The 15,121-nt window shown below is 37.2% G+C and overlaps 1 protein-coding gene across 1 annotated transcript; it reads right to left on the reverse strand.

The window, feature by feature from the left end:
* Nucleotides 1-797: 797 nt before the first annotated feature.
* LOC131394961 (cyclin-Y-like protein 1) lies at nt 798-3,203 on the reverse strand. Its single transcript, XM_058526678.1, is given in 2 exon segments — nt 798-825; nt 1,810-3,203. A coding segment is annotated over 1 exon segment (1,098 nt). The 3' UTR covers nt 798-825; nt 1,810-2,105.
* Between the last annotated feature and the right edge of the window lie 11,918 nt (nt 3,204-15,121).

A 15,121-nucleotide genomic window follows, 5' to 3' on the forward strand; every position in this document is an offset into this window, starting at 1 on the left:
TGGCTGGTGGAGATGTGTGTTTTTGCAGAATTTTTGGAAAGCAATGTGGCAAGATCTATTAAAATGTACATGAACCATTGATAAAGCCACCCCATTCCTGTGACTCTAGTCTGTAGGCACAATAGCACACTTGGTAAGGTTATCAACAGCTATCAACATAAGGTCATCTTGTAAAACAGATTCTTTTTTTTTTTAATTAAAATAGAGTTTATTAGCCTTTAATATAAACATGAGAAGGAAAACCCACATTAAGTTGTAGCCTTCTTTTCAAAATAAAACTGCAATCAATACTTGAATCTCCAAGCTCCAAACTCCATAAACAATGTTTTTGAGGTGGTAGATTGTAATATTTTATATCCCATTATTTACCATTTATCTCTCTGTCCTTTAAAAATGATGGAACCTGCAGAACTCAATATAATGTGAAGCCTTGCTATATTGAGAGAAGGTGTTCCTGGCCCAGAAGTGCTTTGTTTATAGGCAGTTCCTAGGATTACATTTGAGAAGGTAGGAGAAAGATTTCACAGGTTGAGAACATTAATCTTTTTTCAGTATTTCAAGTTTAGGTGACATTTTACCAATCTCCTAAAAGATTGATTACTTCACTCCCTGCCCTTTAAAGCCTGAGGTAAGGGTTCCTATGGTTTGTAAGTTTCCTCCTTAAATAGCAGGACTTGAGATGGGACAGCTACAGCCAGGTTAACATGGAAAATGGAAAAGCTGTTTCCCATCATCTACTTTCATATCACTACTATTAGAGTCCAGTTCTGTCCAACTTATTACATGTGAATTAACACTGCTCTTCATAATCTTCCTTTCCCAAATCTAGAAAGAAGAAATTTAGGTGATCAAAGCAGGAAAACAGCACAAGCCCTGTTTAAAAGAGGAGGGCACATGAAGATACTAGGTATCTCTACAGTCTTAGTGCAGTTCCAAGCCTTGATACTTGCAGAGGTATAAATGCTACAAACCCACGAAACATCATCTGAAAGTCCAACTGAATCTCCTCCAAACCCACCCAGTTTTGTAAATTCCAAATACTAAACCCTGAATTTTAATCTTGTTTCAGGCAATGTTTGCCAACTTCAAGAGACCGAAACAAAAAATTAAAAGCTCAATATTCAAAATTTACAAAACCAAGTAAGTTGAAAAGAAACTCAATCAAACCTTCACACGATGCCCCGCAAGTCCGTAGCATCCACACCCCTGCAGCAGTGCGCTGGAGGGCCCAAGCACGCTATAGTAAAGCCCAAAATTGCACCCAGACTTTCGGGACATCTTCTATTTCACTACCTGCTTGTTATCACTGGACCACCATGTTGGTTGGAATTATGAAAAGATCTTTTAATATATTTATTTAACAAAGAGGAAAATCATCAGAAAATGAGAAGCACCATTATAGTTCACAAGAAATGCAGCATGGCCCCAACAGAAGTAGATAATAACTGATACTTTCTCTGTTTATGATCCCAAACATGCTAAAATGCTAATAAGTAGTGCTTGCAAAGAATTTGACAAGTGTTATTCAGCAGTTTTTTGGTTTAAATTGATTGCCAATAATGACTAGCAGCTTCAACGACACAGTAGGGAGGAAGAACCTTCAATACCTAACAAGGCCATCCCGTCTGTTCCTAAGTGGCTTTACGAGGTGTTAGGAGTCCCATGTTTCAATGGTAATACTGCATTGATTCTAAAAGGAATATGCAGCAATATGGGGGAGGGGGGGCAAGAAAAATAGAAAAACATAAAAGTTATATAGTTAGTGTCTTTAAAGTCTAAAAATTTAAACTATTAATTAAAAAACCTCACCTAGTTCACAGCGATCAGCCTACACAGTAAGCACATGTCTGTGTGTGGGCTGGTAGCTTTTGCTTTGGAGTGGTTTTTGTAACTGTTTACATTAAAAAGGACAGAAGAGTGTGTTGCACTGACACGGTCCCATTCTTTCCTATGAGCATAATCCTTGCTGTCCACAAGTCTCTTGAATTTGATGTCTTTATTTTAGGTGAAGATACTAACTTTGCTGGTTTTTGAGCAGGAGAGATGATATTTCTCCAGTCCTTGTAGATGAGGGGTTCATGATGTTACAAACTCTAGTTCCTCCCTTAAGAGAGGATGGCATTAGAGCGCTGAATACCAACAAAATTATCAGCGCTGCAAGACCTTCTCATAGCAGCTCTACACAAGTCTTTGTATTTGTCTTCACACAATCTGGAAATGGCCTCCAGGATCCGTGCTCTTTCTGTGCTCAGAGGAGCAAACAGAAAATTCAGGTTGTTTTCATCTGCTAAGGAGCGAAGGTCAAAGTAGTATTTGGCATAAACACTGGTAGGGACGTTAATATTAAACTGAAGTAGCTCCAAAAAATGCCTTTCCATCTTATTCATGTCCTCAACTGTAATGTCCTTGAGGATCTGGCAGTAGTCCACATTCCATACAGCCTGATCGTCCCAAACCTTGGAGGCAAGAAGAATGGCTCCCAAAACAATTCTTTTCCAGTTAGTGGGACAAATGTCGATCTCAGCATAAGTTAAAAGCCTTTCTAAGTAAACCAAAGTTACTATTGCACATTCAGCTGTTAGCTGTGCGGCACTAAAAAGAGTAGGAACAAATCTGTAAATAAACTTGTGTTCAGGATCATGCTCGAAGTACTCCTCTGGAATCTTTTCTCGTGTGAGTGGATGTGATCCCTAATCAAAAATATCCAAGGATCGATTTGCATCTCTGTTCTTTATGTGGTAATATATTGCTAAGGTCACACATTTTATTGTGGTTCTAAGATTAGGCTGGCTGACTGTGCTGTCATCTAGAAATATTGTTGAGCATGAGCTATACTTTTTAGTAAGCTGACCTGGAGATACATGGTTTACATGGCTGCTCTTCCTCTTTTCTCGCACATCTGTTTGAGATTTGCTCAGGAAAATTGTGCTTGCCCTTGGACGGTCAGAAGGGTTTGATTCCAAAGCTAAGTCTTCGGGCATCTCGCGGTCGCTGATGTGCTGCAGGTGGTGGCCCTCGCCCGCCCCGAGGTCCGCCTCGCCCGGCTCCACCGCAGCCGGCGCCGCCGCCACCGCCGCCGCCGCCGCGTCCCCGGCCGCCGCCTCGTAGCTCTCGGGCCCGCAGTCCCGCGCCGCCGGCCCCGCGCGCCGGCCCGGCTTGGGGCTGGCACTGGGGGACACGCAACAGGTCAGCGTGTTGCCCATGGGCCGCCCGCGCCTCGCCGCGCCCCCTCCACAATGGCGCGGCCGCCTGGCCCCGGCGCCGGCGCCGCTCCGCAACGACCAGAGCGGAGGGCGGCGACCGCCGCCTCAGCGAAAAGGGGTGGGGACCCGACCCTAAAACAGATTCTTAACCGGGGGACACATCAGAATTACCTGAGAAACTTTTTCCTAATACACCTGTGTTGCCTCTCTACCTCAGATCTATTAAATTAGATTCCTTAGGGAAGAGGCTCGGATATGTATATTTTGAAAAAGCTCCCTAGGTGATACTATAGTACACTTCTGGTTAAATATTACAAATCTAAAAAAGTGACCATCAATTCTGTATAGAAGAAGAAAGGAACAGAGAAGGACTACTGAAACACTGAGAAAAAAAAAAAGTTAAAAAATGGCAGTAAGTACATACTTATCAATAGCTACTTTAAACGTCAATGGACTAAATGCTCCAATTAAAAGGCATAGGGTGGCTGACTGGATAAAAAACAAGACCCATATATATGCTGCATATAAGAGACACACTTCAGACCTAAAGACACTCACAAACTGAAAGTGAAGGGATGGAAAAAGATACTCCACGCAAATGGCAATGAAAAGAAAGCTGGGGTAGCAGTACTCCTATCAGACAAAATAGACTTTAAAACAGAAACTGTAAAAAGAGACAAAGAAGAGCATTACATAATGATCAAGGGAACAATCCAACAAGAGGATATAACACTTGTAAATATCTACGCACCCAATGTAGGTGAACCTAAATATATAAAGCAATTATTAACAGACATAAAAACAGAAATAGACAGTAACACAATAATAGTAGGGGACTTTAACACTCCACTTACACCGATGGATAGATCATCCAAACAGAAGATCAATAAGGAAACATTGGCCTTAAACGACACACTACAACAGATGGACCTAGTAGATATATACAGAGCATTCCATCCAAAAACTGAAGAATACACGTTCTTTTCAAAGGCACATGGAACATTCTCCAGGATTGATCACATATTAGGCCACAAAACAAGTCTCCATAAATTTAAGAAGATTGAAATAATACCAAGCATCTTTTCTGACCACAACGGTATGAAACTAGAAATCAACTATAGGAAGAAAATCAGAAAAGCCACAAATACGTGGAGATTAAACAAAATGCTACTGAACAACGACTGGGTTAACGAAGAAATCAAAGAAGAAATCAAAAAATACCTGGAGACAAATGAAAATGAAAATACGACATGCCAGAATTTATGGGATACAGCAAAAGCAGTTCTAAGAGGGAAGTTTATAGTGATACAGGCCTATCTCAACAAACAAGAAAAATCTCAAATAAACAATCTAACAATGCACCTGAAGGAACTGGAAAAAGAAGAACAAACCAAGCCCAAAATCAGTAGAAGAAGGGAAATAATAAAAATCAGAGCAGAAATAAATGAAATAGAGACCAAAAAAAAAATAGAAAAAATTAATAAAACCAAGAGCTGGTTCTTTGAAAAGATAAACAAAATTGACAAACCTTTAGCTAGACTCACCAAGAAAAAAAGAGAGAAGGCACAAATAAGTAAAATCAGAAATGAAGGAGGAGAGGTTACAACAGACACCTCAGAAATACAAAAGATTATAAGAGAATACTAGGAAAAGCTATATGCCAACCAATTCGACAATCTGGAAGAAATGGATAAATTCTTAGAATCATACAACCTTCCAAAACTGGATCAAGAAGAAGTAGAGAATTTGAATAGACCAATCACCAGTAAGGAGATCGAAACAGTAATCACAAACCTCCCCAAAAATAAAAGTCCAGGACCAGACGGCTTCCCTGGTGAATTCTACCAAACATTCAATGAAGACTTAATACCTATCCTTCTCAAACTCTTCCAAAAAATTGAGGAGGGGGGGAAGCTCCCTAACTCATTCTACGAAGCTGACATTACCCTGATACCAAAACCAGACAAGGACAACACAGAAAAAGAAAATTACAGGCCAATATCACTGATGAACATTGATGCAAAAATCCTCAATAAAATACTAGCAAATCGCATACAACAATACGTTAAAAAGATTATACACCATGATCAAGTGGGATTTATTCCAGGGATGCAGGGATGGTTTAACATTCGCAAATCAATCAACGTAATACACCACATTAATAAAATGAAGAATAAAAATCACATGATCATCTCAATAGATGCAGAGAAAGCATTTGACAAGATACAGCATCCATTTATGATAAAAACTCTGAATAAAATGGGGATAGAAGGAAAGTACCTCAACATAATAAAGACCATATATGAGAAACCCACAGCTAATATCATCCTCAATGGTGAAAAAATGAAAGCCATCCCTCTAAGAACAGGAACCAGACAAGGATGCCCACTGTCACCACTCCTATTTAACATAGTACTGGAAGTCCTAGCCAGAGCAATCAGGCAAGAGAAAGAAATAAAAGGGATCCAAATTGGAAAGGAAGAAGTGAAACTGTCACTATTTGCAGATGACATGATTTTATATATAGAAAACCCCAAAGAATCCACCAGAAAACTTTTAGAAGTAATAAACGAATATGGTAAAGTTGCAGGATACAAAATCAACATACAAAAATCAGTTGCATTTCTGTACACTAACAACGAAGTAGCAGAAAGAGAAATTAAGAATAGCATCCCATTTACAATTGCAACAAAAAGAATAAAATACCTAGGAATAAACTTAACCAAAGAGGTGAATGATCTGTACACCGAAAACTATAAAACATTTCTGAAAGAAATTGAAGAAGACACAAAGAAATGGAAAGATATTCCGTGCTCTTGGATTGGAAGAATTAACATAGTTAAGATGTCCATACTTCCTAAAGCCATCTATAGATTCAATGCAATCCCTATCAAAGTTCCAACAACATTTTTCACAGAAATAGAACAAAGAATCCTAAAATTTATATGGAACAACAAAAGACCCTGAATAGCTAAAGGAATCCTGAGAAAAAAGAACAAAGCTGGAGGTGTCACACTCCCTGATTTCAAAATATACTACAAAGCCATAGTAACCAAAACAGCATGGTACTGGCACAAAAACAGACACACAGATCAATGGAATAGAATCAAAAGCACAGAAATAAACCCACACATCTATGGACAGCTAATCTTTGACAAAGGAGCCAAGAACATACAATGGGGAAAAGAAAGTCTCTTCAACAAATGGTGTTGGGAAAACTGGATAGCCATATGCAAAAAAATGAAAGTAGACCCTTACCTTACACCATACACAGAAATTAACTCCAAATGGATTAAAGACTTGAATGTAAGACCTGAAACTGTGAAACTTCTAGAAGAAAACATAGGCAGTACGATCTTCGACATCAGTCTTAGCAACATCTTCTCAAACACCACATCTGACCGGGCAAGAGAAACAATAGAAAAAATAAACAAATGGGACTACATCAAACTAAAAATCTTCTGCACAGCAAAGGAAACCATCAACAAAACGAAAAGACAACCTAACAATTGGGAGAAGATATTTGCAAACCATACTTCTGATAAGGGCTTAATCTCCAAAATATATAAAGAACTCATGCATCTTACCAACAAAAACACTACCAACCCAATTAAAAAATGGGCAAAGGACCTGAACAGACATTTCTCCAAAGAAGATATACAGATGGCCAACAGAAACATGAAAAGATGTTCAAAATCATTAACTATCAGGAAAATGCAAATCAAAACTACAATGAGATATCACCTCACGCCCGTCAGAATGGCTATAATTAACAACACAGGAAACAACATGTGTTGGAGAGGATGTGGAGAGAAGGGAACTCTCATACACTGCTGGTGGGAGTGCAAACTGGTGCAGCCACTATGGAAAACAGTATGGAGATTCCTCAAAAAATCAAGGATAGAACTACCATATGATCCAGCCATCCCACTGCTGGGTATTTATCCAAAGAACTTGAAAACACCAATTCGTAAAGGTACATGCACCCATGTGTTCATTGCAGCGTTATTCACAATAGCCAAGACTTGGAAGCAACCTAAGTGCCCATCAAGGGACGAATGGATAAAGAAGCTGTGGTATATATACACAACGGAATACTACTCAGCCATAAGAAATGATGAAATCCAGCCATTTGTGACATCATGGATGGACATTGAGGGTATAATGCAAAGTGAAATAAGTCAGAGGGAGAAGGTCAAATACCGCATGATTTCCTTCATTAAGTAGTAGATAATAACAACAATAAACAAACACATAGGGACAGAGATTGGATTGGTGGTTACCAGAGGGGAAGGGGGGAGGGAGGAGGCTGAAAGGGATAATTTGGTACATGTGTGTGGTGATGGGTTGTAATTAGTATTTTGGTGGTGAACATGATGTAATCTATGCAGAAATAGAAGTACAATGATGTACACCTGAAATTTTTACAATGTTATAAACCAATGTTACTGCAATAAACAAAAAATTAAAAAAAAAAAGTATGCAGAGTCAATAGATTGTATGCCATTATAAACTCCCAAGCCATATTCAAATTTTATTTTTCAAATTTTGCTTTAAATAAGGGGGGATTTTATTTGGGATTTTGAAATCTGTAACAAAGAAAACTGTAATTCAAAACATATAGTTAATTCAAACTTATAAGAGCTGTACTGATTTCTCTGCACTATGAAAGAGTGTTTAAGTAAGTTCATAGGGTACATTAGATCATAGAGAACCTGTTTAGTCTACAGTAGCTCCTGCTTATCTGTGGGGGATACGGTCCAAGATCCCCAGTGCACGCCTGAAACTGCAGATAGTACTGAACCCTATAGATACTATGTTTTTTCCTATATAAACATACCTATGATAAAGCTTAATTTATAAATTAGTTACAGTAAGAGATCAACAACAATAACTAATAAAGGTGGTTTTGGTGCCATTATTAAGTAAAGGAGGATTGCTTGAACACAAGCACTGTCATATCACAACTGTCGATCTGATAACCGAGACAGCTACTAAGTGACTGATGGGTGGGTTGCGCACACAGGGTAGATACAACGGACAAAGGGATGATTCCCCTCTCGGGCAGGACAGAGTGGGATGCTGAGAGGTTTCCTCACGCTACTCAGAACAGAGAGCAATTTAAAACTTATGAATTGTTTATTTCTGGAATTTTCCATTTAATATTTTCAGACTGTGGTTGACTGACTCCATGGAAGGAGAAACTGTGGATAACGTGGGACTCCTGTACTTAAGGCAACAAACTGATCTAGAAACATCCAGATAGTTAACACATTAACACAAGGCATTCTCCTATTAAATCATACTGGAGAAGGAACTCTGTTAGTCTAATTTGAGTTACTACTCATAGAAGTAACAAATGGGGTTAAATTTGAGAATCAAAAGAGCAGTTTTCATTATTTAGTGTGAATTATTTTATATGAAAACTGAAACTACCAAGTGATATTAGACTTATTTAAGAAATGTGGATAATCAGATATTTGTCAAACTTTCACACTTGAATAAATCCCAAACACATGAGCCACAGATGACACTTACTTTTGAGAGTCTAATTTCTGAGCATGTTTCTCATGCTTCTCCTTTTCTAGGCATTTTATGTTTCTCTCTGTTACCAGCTGCTTTCCAGGAACCTCTGGAATCCCCATGGCTGCTGCAAATTTTGCTGCACCTTGGTCAGTCAGAAAGCAATGCGGTGTCTTGAGCCAGAAAGAAGTGGAAAAATGGTTATTGTTTTTGAAAAAGTTAAAATCTTTTTAACTGTTCCAACTGTGTAGAAATAAATACTTCTCTCTGAGTACAAAGCCTTAAAAATGGAAATTCCACTGGCTTGCATTTCTGGATGTTGAAAAGAGCCTGGCTCTCTGAGTTTTTGTATTTTCAAAAGAACTAAAAAATGATGGAATATTACTAGGAATGCAACTTACATACGATCTTAGAGAATTTAATCCATTTGTATTTAACACATGCTACTATACAGTGGGTCTGTACAGTTTGTATGTGTTATATGTGTTGAGAGAAGGCTGAAGAAAATACAGGAAGATAACAGGAAAACAAGGTAATCACTGGTTAAAGGATTACTACTCAAATTACATGGTCAACAAAGTCAGAATCTTGGCTTATTTGAGAAACTTAATATTGCTTCTGTTCTTGTATATAATTTTAGGAGAACAGTGATCTCAAGTATTTCCCTGTAGTCAGACCCCTTGTAGTCACTGAAAGACACAACTAACATTCCTTAGGAAAAGGATGCTTTATTACCACATATACCTTTTCCATAACGAGCCGCGCAAGTTTAATGGGATTTGGTACACAGCGGACTGCAGACACGGCTCTTGCAGACAGGTCTTTTCCATTCATGATACTAGCATCCATTTCAACTTCACCATTTGCATTCAACATAGATCCACAACCTAAATCCAAAAAGAAGTTGAAAAACAAGAACTAAGAATTTAGAAATGGGTTCAGTTTCCTCTAAGCTGCCTACTTTAATTCATCCTCTACTCCATCACCAGAGGAATAAATTTTAAAACACAAATCTGACTTGGCACCCCATGACCTACAAAATAAAAAGTATGAAGCCCTTCCTGGTCTGGCCTCTGACTGACTTTTCCAGCTTCATCTCCTCTCCTTGGCTATACTTTACTGAAATATCAGCTTTCTCTGCAAGTACCATAAGCTCTCATCCTCTGTGATTACTCTTTACTCCTGCACATTCTGTTCTCTGTATCACTAGCACACTTTCTCCAACATTCTCTGCCTAGATAATGCCTAGAAGTCTAGCTATTCTTAACCTCTCTTTGTGCTTGTTTCCTCATCTGTAAAATGGGGGTAAGAACAAAGCTCAAGAATATTTAAAGGATTATAAAAATATCCAGCACTAACAAGGTAAAACTCACAATGTCTGGTATCCAATAAGAAATTACCAGGCACACAGAAACAGGAAAATATGACTCAAAAGGAATAGAAAAAACCAAATCAACATTAACAGACACAGAAATGACACAAATGATAAAATTAGTAGACAAGGTATTAAAACAGCTGTTATAACTATACTCCATATGTACAACAATGTGGAGGAAAATATAAAAAGGACCCAAATAGAACTTCTAGATGTGAAATGAAAAATACACTGGACAGTATTAACACCAGATTAGATACTGCAGCGGAAAAGATTTATGCACTTGAAGACACAGCAATAGAAACTATCCAAAATGAAAACCAAAAAAGACTTAAAAAAGAAAAAATAACAGAGCATGATTGAGCTCAGGGATAATTTCAAGCAGCCCAACGTATGTATAATTGAAGTCCCAAAAGGAGAGGTGAGACAGAGGAATGACAAATATATTTAAGGAAATAATGGATAAAAAATTTTCAGATTTGATGAAAACTATAAATTCACAGATCTGAGAAGCTCAATAAACTCCAAGCAAAAGAAAGATGCAGAAAAATATGTGCAGGCACACCATTAAGTAGAGAGGCAAAAAGATAAGATTGATAGCATATTTCTGTTAGAAATGATGTAAGCCAGAAGACAGTGGGGCAACATCTTTAAAGCCCTGAAAGAAAAAAACTTGTCATGTTGTAATTCTATACCCAGTGAAAGTATCTTTCAAAAAAACGAAAACAAAGACTTTTTTAGACATACAAAACCTGAAAGAATTCATCAACACCAGATGTGCAATACAAGAAATGTTAAAGGGATTTTTTCAGGCAGAAGGACAATGATAGCAGATAGTAATCAGGATCCACACAAAGGAATGAAGAGCACTGGAAATGGCTAACATGTGGATAAGCAGAAATATTTTTCCCTTTATTTTTACAATATCTTTAAAATATAACTGCTTAAAGGAAAAATAATAACAATATATTGAGCAATTTATAACATACACAGAAATAAAATATATGACAACAATAGCACAAAGGCCAGGAAAGGAGAAACACAGGTATGCTGTTACTGTGTTATAGCACTATGCATGAAGTGTTGTATTGCTCAAAGGTAGACTGTGACAAGTGAAAGGTCTATACTATATACTCTAAACCCTTAAAAATAGAAATATAGCTACTAGGCCAACAAAGGAGGTAAGATAGAATCACCATAAACGACACTCAATTATTCCAAAAGAAGGCAGAAAAAGAGGAAAATTGAACAATGAATCGATTGGACAAATAGAAAGATGACAGATTTATATCAAACAATATCAATAATCACATTAAATGTAAATGGTCTAAACATCTCAATAAAAATCAGAGATTGTCAAATTGTATAAAAAGATAAAACACAATCATATGTTGCCTATAAGAAATCCAATTTAAATGTAAAGACACAAATAGGTTAAAAGTAAAAGAATGGAAAAGTTATACAATGCTAAAATGAATCAAATGAAAGCTGGAGCAGCCATATTAATATTGGGCAAAGCATACTTCAGAACAAGGAACATTAAATAATACTAAGGACATTAAGTAATAATAAAGGGACCAATTTACCAAGAAGACAAAAATCTATGCACTGAACAACAGTTTCAGAATACATGCAACAAAAACTGATAGAACTCAAAGGAAAAATAGACAAATCCACAATTACAATTAAAGATGTCAACACTGCTTTCTCAGTAATCAATAGAAATAGACAGAAAATCAAGATATAGAAGATATGAAGAATATTATCCACCAACTTGACCTCATTGAGATTTACAGAACTTTCCATCCAGCAACAGCAGAGTACACATTCTTTTTAAGTGCAAAGAGAATATTTACCAAGATAGACCATCTTCTGGGCCAAAAAACAAAGCTTACAAAGTTTAAAAGAATGTAAATCACACAAAGTGTGTCCTTTGATCATAACAGAATTAAATTAAAAACGAACAATATTTGGAAAACCCACAAATATTTAGAAATTAAGTATCATGCTTCTAAATAACCCATGGTTTAAAGAGGAAGTCACAAGGGAAAGAAGAACACATTTTGAACAGAACAGAATGAAAATGAAAAGACAACGTGTAAAAACTTGTAGGATACAATCAAAGCAGTACTTAGAGTAAAATTTAAAGCATTAAATGCTTGAATTAGAAAAAAATGATCTCAAATTAATAATCTAATGGGAAAAAGAAATGCAAATTATTCCCAAAGCAAGCTGAAGAAAGAAGACAATAAAGATAAATCAATGAAATTCAGAACAGGAAAACAGCAAAAGAAAAAAAAAAATCCACAGAACCCTCCCAAAACCAAAAACTAGTTCCTTGAACCTTACTCAAAGAAGAAAGAGATAACTTGAATAGTCCCATGTCTATTAAATAAATTGATTTTAGTTAAAAACTTTCCTTCAAAACAAAACAAAAAACAAACCAACTCCAGCCACAGATGACTTCACTTGTAAATTCTGCCAAATATTTACAAAGAAATAATGTCAATTTTATACAGACTCTTCAAGAAAAACAGAAAAGGATGGAGCAGATTCCAGTTCATATGAAGTGAGTATTATCCTATCAAAACTAGGCAGATATTATAAGAAAATAAAACTACAGACCAGTATCCCTCACGAAACAGATACAAAATCATCAACACTACAAAATCAAACCCAGCAGTATAGGAAAAAGATAGGATATCACAACAAAGTGGTGTTAATCCCAGGGATGCAAACTTGGTTCAAAATTCAAAAATCAATCAGTCAATATTCACCCTAACAATAGACAAAAGAAAAACCATATGGTCATCTCAATAGATGCAGAACAAGGATTTGATAAAGTTCAGCATCCATTCATGATAGAAAAAATCTCAGGGAACTAAAAATAATGGAAGCTTCTCAACCTGACGAAGGGCATCTGTAAAATCCTACAACCAACATCATACTTAATGGTGAAAGATAGTGCTTTCCCTTTAGGGTTGGAAAAAATGCAAGGATGTTTGCTCTCACCACTCCTATTCAACATAATATTGGATGGTGTAGCCAGTACAATAAGGCAAGGAAAAGAAAGAAAAAGCATCAAGATTGGAAGAGAAGAAATAAAACTGTCTCTATTTGCAGATGACACTTCCTATAAAGCTACACAATACAATACTATATTATATAATACACACAATACTTACTATAAAGCTTACTATACAATAATCAAGACAGTGTGGTACTGGCAAAAGAATAGACAGACAGACAGATCAATGAAACAGAATAGAGAGCCCAGAAACAAAGGGTCATAAACATATACTAAACTGATCTTTGACACAGGAGCTGTGATATTGTAATTTATAATAAATGTATATTTTGGTCTTAGTCCACAGTTCCTGGCTCACAGCTCCCCAAACCTTGGAATTTCCTAAGGGATAACAGCAATGGGAGCATGTTTTGTTATAATATTTGGTCTTTTGTCTTCAGTTCCTGAGATCACTTCAGAGCCATAAAGGTGAAATGGGTGTCTTTTATTCATAACAAGCTGCTTTCAACCACAACTGAGTTTATGTTAATGAGGCAACTTTTGGAACCTCTAAAGACTGGGGGGGGGGCTGGTTACTGTGGGAACCAACTGTGAGTAAGTAAAGGGCTGGAACTTTCAGCTCCGCTCCCTGATTTCCAGGGAGGGGAGAAGGGCTGGAGGTTGTATCAATTACCAGTGGCCGGTGATTTACTCAATCATGCCTAAGGAATCGGGTCTCCATAAAACCCAAAAGGATGGGGGTTCAGGGAGCTTCCAGGATGGTGAACCAGAGGTCTTCCACATGCCACCATTCAGGGCACCAAACTCCACAGGGACAGAGGACCTCACCCTACGTATCTCTTCATCTGGAGGTTGATTCATATCCTTTACTATCCTTTGTAATACTGTAAACCAGTAATCTAGTGAGTAAAGTGGCTCCTGAGTTCTGTGAGCTGCTCTAGCACAGTAATCCAACTCAAGGAGAGAGTCATGGGAACCTCTGATTTATAGCCAGTCTATCAGAAGCACAGGTTACAACCTGGACTTGCAGCTGGCATCTGAAGTGGAGGGCAGTCTTGTGGGAGTGAGCCCTTAACCTGCGGAATCTGATGCTATCTCTGGTAAATAGTGTCAGAACTGAGCTGAATTACAGGACACCCAGCTGGTGTCTGAGAACTGCTTGGTGGTATGGAAAAGCCCACACACATTGGCACTGGGTGCATAATCTTACGAACAAAGGAAATACAATGGAGCAAAGATAAGTCTTTTCAACAAATGGTGCTGGAACAACTGGACATCCATATGCAAAAAACTGAAAGTAGGTACAGACCTTATACCTTTCTCAAGAGTTAACTCAAAATGGATCAAGGACCTTAACGTAAAATGCAAAATGATAAAACTCCTAGAAGATAACAGAGGAGAAAAATCTAGATGACCTTGGGTTTGCCTTTTTAGATACAACACCAAAGGCATAAACCATGAAAGAAACAATTACTAAGCTGAACTTCATTCAAATGAAAAATTTCTGTCCTATGAAGGACACTGTCAAGAGAATGAATAGACAAGCCGCAGACGGGGAGAAAGTATTTATAAAAGACATATCTGATAAAGGACAACTATCCAAAATATACAAAGAACACTTAACACTCAATAATAGGAAAACAAAAAACCTGATTAGAAAATTAGTCAAAGACCTTAACAGACGCCTCACCAAAGAAGATGGCAAAGAAGCGTATGAAAAAAAGCAATTGTATATTCACATACTGGCAACAAACAATTGGTAATTGAAATTTTAAAAAGTAGTTTTTACAGTATCACCAAAATACATGAAATAATTAGGTATAAATCTAACAAAATACAAGATTTGTATGCTGAAAACTACAAAATACTGATGAAAGAAAGCAAGGGAGATCCAAATAAATGGAAGTATATACAGCATTTGTGGATTGGAAGGCTCAGTATGGTTGAGATTTCAGTTCTCTCCAAACTGATCTGTAGGTTCAATACAATCCT

The sequence above is a fragment of the Diceros bicornis genome, chromosome 31 (assembly GCF_020826845.1).
Source record: "Diceros bicornis minor isolate mBicDic1 chromosome 31, mDicBic1.mat.cur, whole genome shotgun sequence".
Classification (NCBI taxonomy): domain Eukaryota; kingdom Metazoa; phylum Chordata; class Mammalia; order Perissodactyla; family Rhinocerotidae; genus Diceros; species Diceros bicornis.